Consider the following 17,623-nt stretch of genomic DNA (forward strand, 5'->3'; position numbering starts at 1 on the left):
TAAAAATAATAAAAACTAAATTTATATCCCCATCATTTCATCAAAACCAACGTACTGGCCAAACGATATGTGGGCTTCTCTTCCTCTCTTCTAAATTTTCCCCTCTAAAACCCAAACCAAGCAACAAGGCCATCACTATTCACTCTGATAAATGTAAAAAACTAGAGTGAACAAGCACGTGAAAAGACTATTATTTCCCCCTACAACTTTGAAATTGACATAAATCCGACAGGTTATCTAAGAATTTTCAATATTGGAACCACCACTCAATTCAATTAAACTTTTTGGTTCAAGCTATAAAGTTGGTGAGGTTACAAGCTTCTATAGGTGTATGTAGAGAACATCCCATTCTTCCCGTGGACTGCGTATCAGCTAGGTATCATGGGGAGCCTCTATATACAGTATAACCATACCCTAAAACCATTCTGATCACTTGCAACAGTTTGAGTAAAGGTAAACTGGCTATTAACAAGGGGACGATGGAAGCAGTGGTTAGTATATGACCTAGCGTTTGGAATTCTTACCCATGTTGAGTTCTCTGTGCAGACCGAAAGCTTCACCTTGATCCCCATTTAAGGACCTTCTCTCCAAGCAGCAAGCAGTAAGCTGCCTGAGTAACCTCTCAAGACATGATTGCAAGAAACCATGTGAGTCTTTCAAGTTGGGATTTGTTGACAAGATCATGGCGTTCACTGTGTCAGCCACAACTTCTCGCTGTGACTCTTCAAGCAGATATCCAACCGATGACTCCCGTGGCTGTTCATATGCCAACAAGGCAACGCAGTCCTAGAGATAGAGAGAGACTTACAATTATTATTAAGCTTAAAATTACCAAAAAAAAGTAAGGATCATTAATTCTGTTTAGGAGCCAAATATGCATCTCTAAGTGTAACTTTGCCCCAACTAGCCTAAGCAAGCTATAAAGCCATTTGACCCCAAGAGGTAGCTCAATCGGTACAAGGTTATGAAAAAGCCATTTGGCAACTCCATGGGGTTATGGAAAAAAGTCATCATTTGTTAGTATTTCCCACATGCAACGGACTTTATTATGCTTGGCAAATAATTTTCCAGTACCTGTACAAAATCTTCAAACCCAGCCAGCCCAAAAAACTTAGCCAATTCAATCCTTCCATACTTCACAGCTTCCTCCAGTGCCCCAACCTATACATCAGGGAGAGGTGTTCAAACTATAAAAAAACCAGTCGATTAATTAAGTACATGGTCATGACTCTGTAGGTTCCGAAACTAGCATTGTTTGTGACAAGTCCAACAATTAAGGGTTTTCAACCAAACCTAAAAGAAGTCAGAGGATATAAGAACTAATCAATCAGATAAAGCAAAAAGAAAGGTGAGAACACATGCACATTGCAGTTTGCACAGAACACAGATCCATATCTATGTTCATGTTCATTGTCCATAGTTTAAATAATACCAGTGGACTTCAAATGGTAACTTGCATTGATTTCTGTCAAATAAACAAAAAACTTCTTAAATGGAAGAAGCTTGGATTTGTGCAAAGCCACTAGTAAGCAAAATAAATAGGGCAAAGAAGAGAACATACACGAACCAATTCAATGAACTTCTGACAGTGAAGAAGAAAGCAGGTAGCTGACTTATCATCCTGCAGAAAACACAACCGGTTGTCATGGCCTGGATTAGTAAAGTTGTTCCAAAGAAGGATAATCATTTGACAAAAGGGTGAAAGTAAATATGAATACAAAAACATATATAGATATCGAAACCTGCATTGCAATCAGTGCTTAGCACTAGAATCATTTCTTTCATTTTCTACCACAAGAAACAAGTGCAACCAATATGCAGAATAAGAAATATCATGCTATCAGAAGATCGGGAAAAAAAAAATCAGAATGCAAAAACATGGTCTTCAATTTATCATTCATCTAGTCACAACCTGCAGGTATGGGAAAGTACTCTAACCCTGCTGAAGTTCTCAATCTGCATTTTTGTCGCAACAAAATTCTGAAATTGCCCCTTTTTTAGTATCGTAAGAATTTTTATTAAAAGGTCAATTAAGTAATTTGATTATGAAATGACATCTGTATATTTCCTTTCCTTAGTTTCCTTCCCTCATCCTACTTTCCCATGCTCCCTTTTTCTCTTTCTTTTTCTTTTGGCACAGACAATGTATCTGGCTTGCTATAGCTGTTAAAAGTAACCGGTACATCAAAGCCTCAACCACCCTTTCCCCTTCCTGAGGAAGGAACACATGGTGGACAAAAAGAAAAAAGACAAAAAAAAAGAAAAAAGGGTTAAATATACAAGCACCACTTGGTCAAACTGCATCTCCAACCTGAGCAGAAACCACAAGGCATTGGAAGTATGGGCTGCATGCATGATATCATGGACATGAAGCCAATCTATATAATATTCCAAGCGTAGGGATGCACCTGAGGAAGGAGTTTGTGACTGAGCAATCCAAACCTGACAACCTGCTCAGTATGTCATCCTAACCTACCCAGTTTCCATAAAGCATTTCAGAACCCAATTTTATATGTTCCAAACCCATCCACAGAAGTGTCCAACTGTCTCCGAATAACCTCAATTACAACATAGGTGAACTGGAAGTATATCATATATCTTAGAAAAAACCATTATGACAAAATGTTTTAAGGGGAAAAGTAAAAATAATTTCCCCAGCAAGAAAAGTGCTAAAAAATACTATAATAGGACCACTAGGTCTTACTTTTCAAAAACTTTTTCTATGAAAGTTCAACAGTCTACTGAAGTGGTTAGTACCACTTCTGTTCTTTATTAACTATTTCAGTGTCTATTCCACACTCACTTATAATATCTCAAACAACATATTACACATTTTCAAAAAAAAAATCAAATTTAGAATATAACATTACACCACCAGCTTTTTGAGAAGTGATAATTTATTGAAAAGAAAACATTTTTTTGATAAGTAACGTAAAATTTTATTATTAAAGCCTAATGCGCCCCTAAGTACACAGGTTGTATACATAGAGAGGTCCCACAAGCCCAAAGCCCAAGCAACAACAAAAACACCCACAACCCAAACAACCCATCAAGCCCACAACCCCATAACGCCAAGCCCAAAACCCTCAAAGGCTAACAAGCATGAGCCTTGCCTTTCCCACGCCTTGATAATGCTCCCTTCGCAGCATATTATTGAAAAGAAAACATGCAAAGCCTTCGTACAATATTACATGACCAACAAATCATAATTAAAATACATAAATAAATCTGAAAGGAAATTGAAATCAACATAGAAAAATTTCGACCGAGTCATAGTTTCAATCTTCCAATAAATATATATTCCTTTTGTGTCTGTTAAGTTTATTTCAATTGCTGATATTTTATAAGTAAAAATTAAAATTTGTTGCGTTATGTTTTGCAATCAACAATAACTTTAGAATTATTCTTTTATGAATTTAATTAAAATTAAATTTCAATACAAAAAGAACTATTTAAAAAGGCATTGCACTTGGTTAAAATACTAAAGAACGAGTGCAAATGGACATTTTCTAGAGGAAATTGTAAAAATAGCATCAATGAGTTGTTAGAGACTTGAACTTCTATGGAAAAAGTATTTGAAAAAAAAGATTGCCTTAGGCTGTCTTTGAAATGGAGAAGTAAGCTTTAGTTGCACTTTTGCAAATAGCCAAAAACAAGAAACATGTAGAAAATTATGGAGAAAAGCAAGTCAGGTTTCATGCTTCCAATTCAAGCCCCATTAAAAGAATTCAATGCCAAGGGGACTGCACCCAGAAAACCTCCCCATTCTAATATATGGCTGAAAAACTGACGAGAGCACATTGAAAATTCAAAGATAGTTGGAACAGAAAAAAAGGACAAGATTAAAGCAGTGAAGCAATTAAATGCTTTATAAAATGGTGATCATATCTAAGCATGATAACAATCATCATCAATGACATATTCTTGGAGAAATGGAAAGCCTGGCCTGGGCGAGGAGTGGGGGTGTTTTTAAAAAAAGAGGTAGGGAGTACTAGGAATGCATGGATAAGTAACCTAAGTGATATACATGCCTTGTGGATGAGTATTGAACAAAATTTCTTGCATGTTAACAACATAAAACTTCTGAATATCAGAGTTTGCATGGCAGTATGCTAATATTAACAAGAATCAATATGAATATCAAAACTACACAGAAATTTGAGTCCACCTGAACAATCTGGGGATACCAGTCACGAAGTTTACCCAGTGCAGCATCAATCTCCCCTCTCTTTATTAGCTTCATGCCCAGAAAAAATAGGTCAGCCAAACCAATAATATTTGCAAAATTGAGACAGTTCAACTAAAATAAAAGCAAAAACACCAGAGCTAGAAAACAAAGCAGCATCAAGATAATAGCAAAAATCCGTCATTTTAAATCTGAAATAAAATGGTCAGATGAACTGGAGTTCACAAATCCTGGAAAGAAATAGCAATCCCCAAAAGCATGTGATTACTGGATAATGTTTTAATGTAATAAACTGCAAGCCCATTCTATTGATTTTGGTAATGAGAACTTGAAACCCAGGTACCTCACCAACAACCCAACACACATTTTTGGTGAAGCTCTCATAGAAAACACCAATTCATGCAAGTAACACACACACACACACACACACGATGTGGGACTAACACGGCTTGTCCTGATCTTTCTTATAAACTAACCCATTTTGTCCTGATCACACAGTTCTTATAAACTTCATTATATATGTGCCCTCACAACCTTTGGCTTGGGCCATATCTTCTTTATTGGTACACAGGGAGTATACAAGGAAACACTTAGAAAGAGAACAGCAAGCTTTATCATACAAAACTTCTCTTAATTAATTGTGTTATTTATATGAAAAGAAGTGTCTAATTCATACTATGTTATCTCTCATGTAAAACACATTTAATTATTTAAAAGCCTAAACTGGTATTCCACCATTGCATGTGAGAATGGATAAGATCCTATCACCCCTCAAACAATGCACTCATATAAATATTCATGTATATCAAAATTTTAGTGTAATCATCATATAACAATCATATGTTAGACAAGAACAATGCACCGATATGACTGATTCCTCTACCAAAATCCCATATGGACATAGCCATTGTCTAAAATTATACCTGTCGAAGAGTCTTTCTCTGGTTCAATGCATATGTGATATCCTGCTCACTAAAGCCATTCTCTTGAGCCATATAGACAGGAGGCATGGTAGTTTTACTAGCCATATCAAACGAATTTAGAGTATCTTCATAGCCATAATGTAGTAAGTAGGAGCGAACAATTCTGTTTCAAATAAAAATAAATGAGTAATTAAAGAATGGCAGATGTAGACAAAATTACAGTAAGATGACTTCTCAGAACATAAAATGAGTGTCCCTAACACATAGTTCTCAGCAATAAACAATCTCAACAGTATTGCATTGAGCAGGATAATGGCAAGAAAAATGAGAAGTTGATGGCCAACACTTTACAATCAACTGTTAGGTAGACTGGAATGGGTTGGATCACATTTACCAGGACCTTAAACGCAACAAGCTGCTATTCCTCCAATGATCGCATTTGTTAAATTTGGAATCCAAACTCTATCTGAAGAACATTTAGGATTTGAACCCGCATTGTCTGGATTTGGTCTCCAAACATTACATGTATCAATCATTAAGCATTTGAGGGAAAAGGAGGATTCAAAAGTAAGATAAATTTCTAGCTCTTTCAGCACAAATCAGACCATTCCCTACACATGTATCATAAGAACCCAAAAGGTTTCCATGAAAGCAGATAATGTCTTGGTTTAATTTGATGTGAACATACCCATAACTGACATTTGGCAGCAAAGATATCTTCTCAATAGTCGTTTGTTGCTTCATCCTCTCTTGTTTCTCAAAATCCTAATAAAATGATATGAATAGAAAAGCAAAAATTAATAACATCAACAATTAAAAGAAATAGTATTGAGTGATTTTCAGGAATTCAAAGACTGAAAGCATGATATAAATTTTTTTATCTATCGTCTTAATTCCGATTCACAAAACTCCTAATTCAATTAGTTGCATTCATCTTACAGAAATAACCCTACATGGCTTTGAAATCCTTCACAAGATTAAATAAAAAAAATATTTTTCAAATAATAATAAGAAGAAGAAGAAGAAGAAGTAAAGGAAAACAATGAGTCAATATTAGTAGAGATGTTATTTTGCATTTCTTGTCCAATCCTTTTCCCTAAAGAGGGATGGCACCCTTTTGATTTTTATGTAAATAACAATGATTTCATTCTCTCCTTCCCAAAGCTGTTGCCCTCTAACAGAACACAAAAAACACCTCTTTACTGTACAGCATTTCAACCGTGCTCTTCTTGGTGAGCTTCTATTGATATTAATAGTGTATACAGTATAGTTTTTTTTTTTTTATAAGTAAAAGTTTATTGAAATGAGTATAGTATGTTAACTATGACTGTCTTACATTTGAATATTTGAATCTCCTCTTATCTCTCTCTTTATCACCGCACGCTGAATATTATATCTCTATCACAGCATGCTTGCATTTGAATATTTGAATCTCCTCTTATCTCTCTCTATCACCGCATGCTGGATATTATATCTCTATCACAGCATGCGGTTACATAGTAGTGTAGACCTAGTATAACTCTCATCTATTAGAGATAAGTCTTGTGTGTTAATACCCTCCCGCAAGTTCAAAGGGGGAGATCGGACGTTGAGCTTGAAACACAAAGTTTGAAAGTGAGTGGAGACAAGTGGTTTAGTGAGAACATCTACTAATTGCTTTGAGCTTGGAATGAAGAGAATTTCCAAAGATTTATCAGCCACGCGATTGCGAACAAAGTGGAAGTCGATTTCCACGTGTTTTGTACGTGCATGAAAACTGGATTGACGGACATGTACGTAGCCCCAATGTTATCACACCATAGTTTAGGTGTAGAGGATAGAGAGATACCGAGTTCACGAAGAAGTGCCTGGATCCAAAAGAGTTCAGCAGTGGTATTGGCAACTGACTTGTATTTTGCTTCCGTAGAGGAGCGTGAGACAGTTGGTTGCTTCCTAGAGTTCCATGAGATCAAGTTTGAGCCAAAGAAGACACAATAAGCTCCTGTGGAGCGTCTATCATCTGGGCAGCCTGCCCAATCAGCATCTGAGTAGGCTTGTAGGTTGTTGGATTGTGTGTGATGAAGAAGAAGAACGTGAGAGACTGTATGCTTTAGGTATCTAAGAATTCGTTTTACCGCTTGCCAGTGAAGTTTAGCTGGTCTATGCATGAACTGGCACACACGGTTAACAACGAAGCCCAAATCAGGACGTGTCAGGAATTGGTATTGTAGAAAGCCAACCGTGCTGCAATATAGAGAATGATCATCCATCGGATCACCTATGAATGCTGATAGAACCGAAGAGGATGCCATGGGAGAGGTGATTGGTTTAGCCTCCAACATGTTGGTTTCCTTCAAGAGGTCCAAAATATACTTGTGTTAGGAGAGAAGACCTGTTTTGACTTTGAGAACTTCAACCCCAAGAAAATAATGAAGATCCCCTAAATCCTTAACAGCAAAGTCAACACTAAGAAGCTAAAGGAGTTCTGAAATGGCAATAGGTACATTGGCAGTTATGATTATGTCATCAACATAAATGAGGAGATACATGGTGACAAATTTGTTGTTGTAGATGAACAGTGATGAATCTGCCTTAGAACCCGTGAAGCCAAGTTGAAGAAGTTTTTCACTTAGTCTAGAAAACCAGGTGCGGGGAGCCTGATTTAAACCATAAAAGGCCTTGTGGAGCTTGCATACATGATGTGGATAGCTTGTATTGGTGAAGCTGAGTGGTTGAACCATGTAGACATCTTCTGAGAGGAAGCCATGGAGGAAGACATTCTGAATATCAATTTGTTTGAGGGACCAACCTGCAGAGTAAGCAATAGATAGGACAGTTCTTATGGTTGTAGGTTTAACCACCAGCCTATAAGTCTCACCATAGTCAAGTCCAGCTTATTGGTGAAAGCCTTTAGCAACTAGCCTTGCCTTGTGTCATTCAACAAATCCATTCGCCTTTCTTTTAAGTTTGAATACCCATTTGCAGCCCACTAGAATATTGGCTGCCAATGGGGGAACAAGAGACCAAGTTTGATTTTTAAGCAAGGCATTAAACTCCTCTTGCATTGTAGTACGCCATTCAAGGATTGTTACTGCATTTGAAAAGCATGTAGGTTCCATAAAGGCTAAGTGAGTTTCGGACAGTAGTGTTCGAGGTACAGGGTACATGATTGTGCCATCTGTGAGTTTTCTCTGCTGTACAATGTTATTCAGGGCCCTGGTTTGCATAGTGTGAATGCGCGCATGAGGTACTGCAGTGCTGGAATCCGAACTAGACACAAGTGGGTCTGCAGCATTGCTGGAATCTGAAGTAGACACAGTTGGTTCTGCAGAAGAAGAGTGTAACAAAGGAGATGATGCTGCAGAGGGCTGTAGAGTGATAGGAGCAGGGGCTGGAATATGTAAAGGAGGAATCAAGGGAGCAGGGGAAGCAGCAGGGGGCTCGGTGGTTGATGAAGTAGTAGTAAAAGGAAATTGATTTTCATAAAATAACACATCTCTTGAGATGTACACGCAGCCAAATTCTATGTGAAAGCATTTGTAATCTTTGTGGTTTGGACTATAGCCAAGGAAGACACATTCTTTTGAACGAAGGGAAAATTTATGTGGATTATATGGACGAAGGTTAGGAAAACAGGCACACCCAAAAACCTTGAGAAAATTGTAATCAGGAATTTGTTTAAAGAGTTTTTGGAATGGGGACTGGTTTTTCAGCAATGGAGTGGGTAACCTATTGATTAGGTAGCAAGATATGAGACATGCTTCATCCCAATAAGTTTTGGAATGATGACTATCGGCTAAAAGTGCTAATGTGGTGTTCATAAGATGACGATGATTTTTTTCAGCGCATCCTTATTGTTGATGCGTGTGAGGGAATGAAATGCGATGAATGATGCCAATAGATTGAAAGTAATATGGAGGTTGCGATATTCGCCACCCCAATTGATTTGAACACTTTCAATTTTGGAGTTAAGTAAGCGTTATACCATAGCTTGGAATTTGAGAAAAATAGGCATAACATCAGATTTGCACTGAATGGGAAAAACCCATGTAAAGCGACTGAAAGCATCAATGAATGAAACATAATAATGATTACCATTGATTGAAAGAGTTGGGAAAGGACCCCATACATCAGAAAATATTAAATCTAAAGAATTACATATGCTGGAAGTGGAAACTGAAAATGGCAATAGATGTCCTTTGGCCTGAGAGCAGGTAGTGCAAGGAGTTGATGCCTTGTTGGGGAAGATTGGAAGCTTAAACTGAGATAGAACTCTATGGACTGTGCGCAGAACAAGATGACCTAAGCGTTTGTGCCAGTGAGCGGTTAAAGTTCTCTCACCTACAAGTGCTTGTTTGATGGAGAAAGGGCGGGATGAGGGATGGAGTTGATAGAGCCCATCTTTAATTTGGCCTTGATGGAGGGTGATCCCGGTTTGACAATCCTTAAATCACAAAGTGAGAGGAATGAAATTCAAAAAATATGAAATTGTCAAGAGCAAACTCACGAACTGAAAGGAGATTTTTGCAAATTAAAGGAACATGAAGGAGTTGCTTAAGAAGATATTGACAAGTAAGAGTTATAGAAGCAGAACCAATGTGAGTGATAGGCAAACCTATTCCATCTCCTACATGGATTTGATCATGGCCATGATAGTCCTCATTGGAGAGATTGAGATGTTGAATCTCACTAGTAACATGGTGAGTCGCCCCGGTGTCAAGGTACCGGCTGTCCTAAGTGGGCAGCATAGGAGAGGTGTAGTAGGCTTGTGGATGCTGCTGTGATTCGGATGGAAGGGCTGATTCCAGCCTTTGGTAGCATCAAGCAATGGTGTGGCCGATTATGCCACAAAACTGACATGTAGGCCGGGAGGACGAAGTAGCACCATTGTTGAAGTAGGAGCCATGGCCACGGTTGCTAGAAGAGGCGCCTCGACCACGGTAATAGGTAGGGGTGTACAAACGGAGCGGTTATAACCGTTTCAAAACCGTTAACCGCTTATAACCGCTAACTGCTAACCGCTATAACCACTAACCGCTTTTAAAAGCGGTTATAAATAACCGTTAACCGTCTAGGCGGAGGCGATTAGAGGTTATAGGGTTTTAAAAGCGGTTATAAATAACCGCTAACCGCTTTTATATATATATATATATATATTAAAAAAAAAAAATTGGGACTGGGGAGGGGAGACTCGGGAGAGGGGCGTCATTTTGGGCTTGCTGAATGCCCAAAACGACGCCGTTTTTTAGACTATATAAATACATAATATTACATATTTTCATTTTTCAGTTTAGGCCTTAGGGTTTGTCAAACGGCGCCTTCTTTCTGGCCTCTGCCGAAGTTCTGCGAATCTGAAGCTCTGCGCCTCTGCCCTTTGCCCTTCTTCATTTCATTTTCCTCTCAACTCTCAAGCTCTCTTTAGTCTTTAGTCCAGACGGCGTGCAGCTGCAGCAGCTCTGCCCTTCTTCATTTCATTTTCCTCTCAAGCTCTCTTTAGTCCAGACGGCGTGCAGACTCCTCACCTCACCTGCAGCTTGCGCCGCTCGCCCTGTCACGGTGCCGCTCGCCCTGTCACGAACCTCTTCGATCATCTCGTCTCCGCCGCCGTTGCTACATTGTAAGGTTCTTTCATTTCTTTCGTTTTTTTCTCAGTTTCTTTTGTTTCTTTCTCTGTTTTTTTCTCGGTTTCTTTTGTTTCTTTCTCTGATTGGGGGATTGCTTTGAATATTAGGGTTTGATCGAGCTTTTGGAGAAGAAGGGAATTTTTGGTATGTAATATTATTGTCTTTGATATCAGCTTTTTGAATTATAATCAAAGAACAGCACTAACCCATTCCGCTGTCTTTTCTACTATCTTTTTCCATTGTATATTCCGTTTGGTTCCCGAGAAACTGTAGAAAGAAGAAGTAAGCATGTTAATCTTGTAGCCACCAGTTCTTCTTATCTGAACATTTTCTCATTTACTGTACGTTTGATTGAGATTTGTTATTTGTTTGTGCCTTTGTGTTTTGGATTTGTAATTTTGTATTTAGATTTGTTATTTTTGTACTAATGGACAAAAGGCCCAAAAAATATTAAATTTTTTTCTTTAAAAAAATAAAATCTGTACAAAAACCGGCCCAAAACCGGTGTAATCCTGGCCCAAAACTTGTGTGAACATAGCCCAAAACCGGTTAAAACCCGGCCAAAAACCGGTCAAAATCCGGCCCAAAACCGGAATTCAAAAGCGGTTTTAAAACCGCCGGTTATTGAGGCAATAACCGCCTCCACCTAGGCGGTTAGCGGTTGCGGTTGGTAAAATAAAATAACCGCTAGGCGGTTAGCGGTTTTAGCCAATAACCGCCGGTTATAACCGCTTGTACACCTCTAGTAATAGGTGCGGCCACCAGAAGAGGAGCCTCGGCCACAGTAGCCTCTACCTCTCTACATGGCAGCCCAGGTGGTGTAATTTGCAGCAGGTGAAGCAAATTCAAGAACCGGAAGTTGCTGCTCAATACGCATTGTGTGGGCAAGAAGGTGACCATACAGCTCATCAAATGAAAGTGGATCTACACGCATTGTGACAAATGTAACAAATGGATCAAATTCAGATCCAAGGCCTTTGAGGAGAAACGAGACACTCTCAAAATCGTTGAGAGGTTGACCAACAACAGCAAGAGTATCACTCAATGTTTTAATGGTTTGGAAATACTCAGTGATAAGAGTTATTTCCCTTCTTGACAGTGGCTAAATGGAAGTAGATCTACATGACGCGAGCCCGGGCTTGAGAGGCAAACATGGAGACCAAAGTAGTCCACAAAGCAGTGGCTGTTACACAGCCAACAGCATGGACAACGTATGGTTCAGTAAGCGTGGAGATGAGAATGCTGAGGATCATTTGATCCTTTTGACACCATGCAAGAAAGGCCAGATTGACCATGGTGGCAGGGGCACCAGCATTGGTGCTGGTGTTTGGAATAATCTGGGCAGGAGTCAAAGATGAACCATCGAGGAAGCCGAAGGAATCTTGTAGGCAAGAATCTGCGTCCTACAAGCCATAAAATTTCCTTTGGAGAGCTTAATATTCAGGTTGTGGTTCATGTTAGGGACGGTAAATACAACAGATTGGAAGGTGTTTGGGTTGAGTGGGGAAGCCATAAAAGCTACCGAGGAAGAGATTGAATCGGATTCAGAGCCAGACATAGATCAAGACGATTAGTCTCGTGTTAATACCCTCAATGACCCTCCCTCCCTCCATCCTTGTCCTTTCCACCCCTCTTAACGCTGCAACTTTCTAGAAGAACTCAGTCACCAGAATGTTATGCCATCCTTGTTCCTAGTCACACCCATAACCGCCTACCAAACAACCTCCTAGTACCTAACTGCTATTATAACAAACCACAGGAAATGCTTAAGGAAGAACCAAAAGAAAGAAAAGTGGAGGTGTGCAAAGATAGAGAGAGAGAGAGAGAGAGAGAGAGTCAAGGGTAGGTCTGAGTGTGCAAGCTACAATCTAAGCTGAAGTGTCTGTGTGTTTTGCACGTATTATTATTGTTATTGTTATTGTTATATACATTATATACATCACATTCACCAGCCTAGGCAAACACCTAATACTATGGCTGAGATTGATAACCAAGGAAATAAAGGAAAGATACCACATAAACAAAAAGAACCAAAAGGATATTTCGATTACGTATCAAAAAAAATAAAAAATAAAGCAAAAGGAGGAGAATCATATCTTGCCTCAAGATCAAAAGCAAATGGTTTCTGCCCAAAGTTGACATGAATCCTGCCAAATTCAATAAAGACAAATCTGAAAATCAGGATGACCCATGCCCACTATGATAAAAAGAAACTATAACATACAATTACTATCCGACAAGTAGTGGAACAATTTCTAAGTGCAAGAAGACTTCATGAGAGGCGATTTATCATTTCTGACAATTGCATTAGAGAAAGGGATTGAACTTTTTCTACAGCTTCAACCAAGCACCCGTTTCTTTCTCTTAGGCCAGTAAAAAAGGGGGAAGAGAAGGGGGAAATCTTCCACTAAACATCTTGGACTCTTCGAAAGCCGATAAAGTAAAAAACAATAGCAATTTGCAAGAGAGGAGACATTAGCACAAATAATCACAACTATTCTAGCAATCAATAGTTCAATTATCTTTACCAGTGCCCAACAATGAGCACCAACATTGGCACCCTTTAACACAACTTCTGAGACATGTTAAAGATATGAAGCGGAGTGAAAAGAAATTCTATTTTATTTACAGGTTTAATAGTGAATATTCCAAAGTATACATTATTTACTATTGTATACACAGGAAAAATAAATACTATCGTATGCACAGAAGGGACACTAAAATATACAAATTAACCTGTCTAAAATCTAATAGTGATTTTCACTGTCACGTCAGAGAGTAAGCACAAGTACATGTAGCATTTCTCTTGATGAAAACATCTAGACTATTGGTACACAATCTTCTTAATAAGAAGCACACAGCGCATCTATTTCTACACAAATTTTAAATTGCTGAGTTATTTGAAAAACTACCATGCCAGTAAATAAAGTGAACACAATTAGGGTTTTCTCTTTCTTGGAAGTAGGCTCATTCTTTATTGCTAAAGCTACACAATCAATCTGGCATGTAGTGGAACAATCAGAGATACAAACAAGAGATTCATAAAAATAAATAATGCAGAAATAATGACACAATTGCAGTCTTGCAGACTATCAAAAAAACAAATACAATATTGCAAGCAGTGTAACAAATAGATCTATAACACATGGTTACAAACAGGAGAAGTACAATAAAGTGATAGTTGCATGAAGATTCAATTAATTAAGTCCACTATATTCTTTTTTCTTTTACCCTGTTTTTAGAAAGACCAAAACTGGATACTATTAAAGCTTACCAACAGTTATATTCAGTCTCTTGTTTAATTCTTTAAATGTGTGAGTTCATTCTATTTAAGCTCTAACATACCATGAATGGAAACCTCTAACCTAACCTACCAAAAATAATTCTTTCTATATCTTATTAAAAAAGAGCAGGGGCTAGACTGTTTTATGATGTTGTCAGCAAAAATATTCTATAAAGCAGCAAACACGCAGCAAAACGATGCCACACTCATGCAAAAGAAGTAAAAATATTTCATTTCCAAATGATAAAACATCACATAAATAATTAATCTCTACTAGCAGAGAAAAGTTCCAAACTATAGATCGATATCTGCACTATCTGAATCTCACAATAAACTGCACAAGCAAGTCAAATGATGACAGAAGCTGCATAAAATTTTTAAAGAAGAGGGACAACATACTCTTCATTTAGGCTGTGAACAGCAACGGTTGGAAATAAGGGGCCCTTCATGTCATTGTACACTGTTCCTACTACTGCCCCATTTTTACTGCCATCAATCAACAGAGCACATGTAACAACCAGAATCCTTTAGTAATTGGGGACAACAACAGGAAGTGAATTAAAGCCAACATGAGCCAAAGTTGAATCAATGACATATCAATTTTTTTTTTTTTTTTTTTTTTTTTTTTTTCCTTTTGATAAGAGAATCAATGATATAACCACATAAAACACTGTTGATTCAAACAGTAAATAAACTGAACATAGCAGACAAATGTCTTACGTGAAAAAGAATTCATGTGAAGCATAGTTAATTCCAGCACCAACTATATCATTAGTTGTGTAGGTTGGGCCAAAAGGATCTCCCTTTCCTTGTCCACGATAAAGCATTCCATCATCCCCATGGTATCCACAACTGTTTGCCTCCCACCTATCACATAATAAATAAATATAATAAGACATGGCAATAACTAAAACTAACAAGGCATGCTAATTCAGCCAAAACAGATTTTGAAACTTGTACAATGGTACAATGTAAGGCTATCACCAAGGTTATTCTTTAAATTTCTTATGTCCTGGGAAGCGCAAATGCAATGACCACTAGAGAATTCCTCAAATGGACAGATTTAAACATGTATCCCACTAGTCAATACAAGTTCACTGAAGAATGTTGTTTCTAAAGGAGCTGCCAAAGCTAATACAGTTAAACTGGTGGGTCCCACAAAAATTAGTTAGAGAGCACTACTTTTGGTGGTCTTATGAAGTAGATAACATGAGATATGGCTCGACTTATGAGGTTTTGGCCTCCACAAACTATAACAAATCTGAATTGGTGATCTATAGTGTGTTGAGTGATGAGTCTAGTCTATGTTTTTCTTTTTGATAATCCGGGGCTTCACCCCGACTAGATCTCCAAGACACTATGAAAAGCACCCCCTCTACACAGGTCGGTTAAAGGTCGGGTTTTTGCACAAACGTGGTTCCAATAAATTGTTTGCACTCAAAGGGGGTCAAACCTTAGGCCTAATACTTCATAAGACACCAGAGTCAAGTGACTTACCACTCGGGCCAACCCTTGGGGTTGAGTCCAGTCTATGTTATTCTTATTTTGGTTCAGTACGACTACTGTTACATATTAGTTTAAGTAGGAATATCTAATTTAGACATGTTACTTCTACTTGTACAAACCATAAACCTAACTTTGTATTCTTGCTAGTCATTAAAAAAAAAAACTTCAAAATAATTGCAGCCAGATATTATGACACATTTTTAGACATTTCCATATAAACAAGACAACAGTTTTTGGTGCCCATCATATGATAGCTCATTCAACCCCACCCCCTCTTCAAAGTTTAACAAAGACCAGTGAGACACTTTCGTTAACATTGGCAACCTTCGTCAGATTTTGCCATAGAGATCATAATTAAAGCACGAGTATATTATGAATGCCCGAACCGAACCAGTCACGAACTATAACTCAAAAGCCATAACCATTTAAACAATGATTCTCAACCTCAACCCAATGCTAAGCCATTTAATTTGCAAATCCCTTATTCTTCAGTCTAATTAAGTTAAAAAAGTTTAAGCGCAAGGTTACAATAACATCGAATAACATTTTGTAGGAAGTTTTTTCAAAAAATATTTTCTTTATCCCTTTCCTCCAATTGCTCGGCAACCAAACAGAAACCCTAACTCAAACGAAAAAGCAACAAAAGAAAAGCCGAAACCGGTTCTCTCACCCGGGCTGCCTGCGCATCTTGAAAGAGTCGGGGGTGAAGCCAATAGCGATCTGGCCCTTCGCCCCAGCGTCCTTGACGAAAATCTCGAAGTAGTAGACGAGGCGCTTAACCGGAGCCGGCTTGCTGGCCTGCACCACGCCGACGTCGTGCCCGTGCAGGTTCACGCTCGTGTACTTTACAGAGAGCTTGTCCGGCGACACCACCAGGAACCCGCCCGAGCTGTTGATTGTGTTCAGATCGATCGGCGCCTCCTCCTCCTCCTCCACGCCTCTAGCTCCCCGCGCCGCGCCGAGCCGCGCCAGCTCCAGGAAGTATGCCCCCAGATCTTGCTTCTGATTCTTGCTACTGTTGCCGTTGCTGTTGCTGTTGGTCATTTTCTGAATCGAAGAAACGAAACCCTAGAATCTTCAAGAATTATTCATTGGGGAAATTGAAGGATTTACGAAAGCGTGAGAAATGAAATTTTCTGTTTTTGCTTTGCTTGTTGAACAGATGAAGAATTTTTGTTTTACAAATCCTACACAAATTTGTTCGGATTTGGTATTATTGTTACTGTTCATCACGAGGGGTCTTAGAGACTGTAGTGTGCTGTGATTGGGCCACGTCAGGTGGTTGATGATGACGTGGCAATATCAGGATGCTATTACTAGTCTCTAAAGTTTATTATGGACTACAAAATGCACTCCAAAAAGTTCGATTTTACTTAAATTTTTTATTTTTAAGTGCATTTTTTAGAATCTCATGTTCTAAGAACATGAGATATTTGGAGAAAAAAACTGTTTGTATGTTTTATTAATTCATTATATTTCTCATTTTTAAATCAACTTATGAGCTTGATTATAAATAGCTTGAAATTTGCATTGTTACATGTGTGGGTGAGAGATTTTTCATATATTTTTTAAATATTATTTTTCAAATATCAAATTCTACTCTAATTTTATTTAATTTTTTTTGAATTTTGTCTCAAATTTTCTAAACCATCCAAACATTATTTCAAAAAATAAATTCTCTTGGTATTCGCAATTTTTCAAAAAATCGTACACCCAAACAAGTCATACCTTTAAAGCTTAACATTTTTTTTTTTGTCAAATCCAATTAAAGAAGGATGGAAATTCTTTAAAAATTTTAGAAAATTCCATAAGAAATGAGAAAAAAGGTACATATTCAAAAATATTGAGCAGGGGAGCCCATATGATATTCCAATTGTTTAGAAATATGTTCGGACACTCGGAGACAAACACACTTTCTCTTATTTCTGCTAAAATTATCTAAATTTTAGGCAAAAAAAAAAACAAAAATTAAGAGATCTAAATCCAATTAGTGAATGGTTCCTTGGGCTTCAAGTTGCATTGAGCTTTATATTTGGGAGTGGAGGAATGTCAAATCCAAATTATCCAATGTTAGGATCTTCAAAGTGGGTTGGATTGACATTCTAAAAACAAGTTGTATGAA

The 17,623-nt window shown here is 38.0% G+C and overlaps 1 protein-coding gene across 2 annotated transcripts; it reads right to left on the reverse strand.

Annotated features, from left to right (window-relative positions):
* Positions 1-233: 233 nt before the first annotated feature.
* LOC133870455 (ran-binding protein M homolog) lies at positions 234-16,703 on the reverse strand. 2 transcript variants are annotated; one of them, XM_062307583.1, is made up of 10 exons: positions 16,172-16,703; positions 14,716-14,862; positions 14,395-14,481; positions 12,814-12,859; positions 5,798-5,874; positions 5,110-5,272; positions 4,169-4,237; positions 1,568-1,621; positions 1,075-1,161; positions 234-786 (listed from the first exon to the last, which is right to left on the reverse strand). In XM_062307583.1, the coding sequence occupies exons 1-10, from the start codon at positions 16,543-16,545 to the stop codon at positions 505-507; spliced, it is 1,386 nt and encodes a 461-aa protein (XP_062163567.1). In that variant the 5' UTR covers positions 16,546-16,703; the 3' UTR covers positions 234-504. The 2 variants fall into 2 exon arrangements, with proteins under 2 accessions (XP_062163567.1, XP_062163566.1); XM_062307582.1 differs by having other exon boundaries at positions 1,562-1,621.
* Between the last annotated feature and the right edge of the window lie 920 nt (positions 16,704-17,623).

This window comes from Alnus glutinosa, chromosome 6 (assembly GCF_958979055.1).
Source record: "Alnus glutinosa chromosome 6, dhAlnGlut1.1, whole genome shotgun sequence".
NCBI classification, from domain to species: Eukaryota; Viridiplantae; Streptophyta; class Magnoliopsida; order Fagales; family Betulaceae; genus Alnus; species Alnus glutinosa.

Coding starts and splice junctions, on each gene's coding strand:
- LOC133870455 (XM_062307582.1), bottom strand. CDS start 16,545: ATGACCAACAGCAACAGCAACGGCAACAGTAGCAAGAATCAGAAGCAA. Junction 14,863..16,171: donor AAGATGCGCAGGCAGCCCGG/GTGAGAGAACCG, acceptor ATTATGTGATAG/GTGGGAGGCAAACAGTTGTG. Junction 5,875..12,813: donor CATTTGCTTTTGATCTTGAG/GCAAGATATGAT, acceptor TCATTTTATTAG/GATTTTGAGAAACAAGAGAG.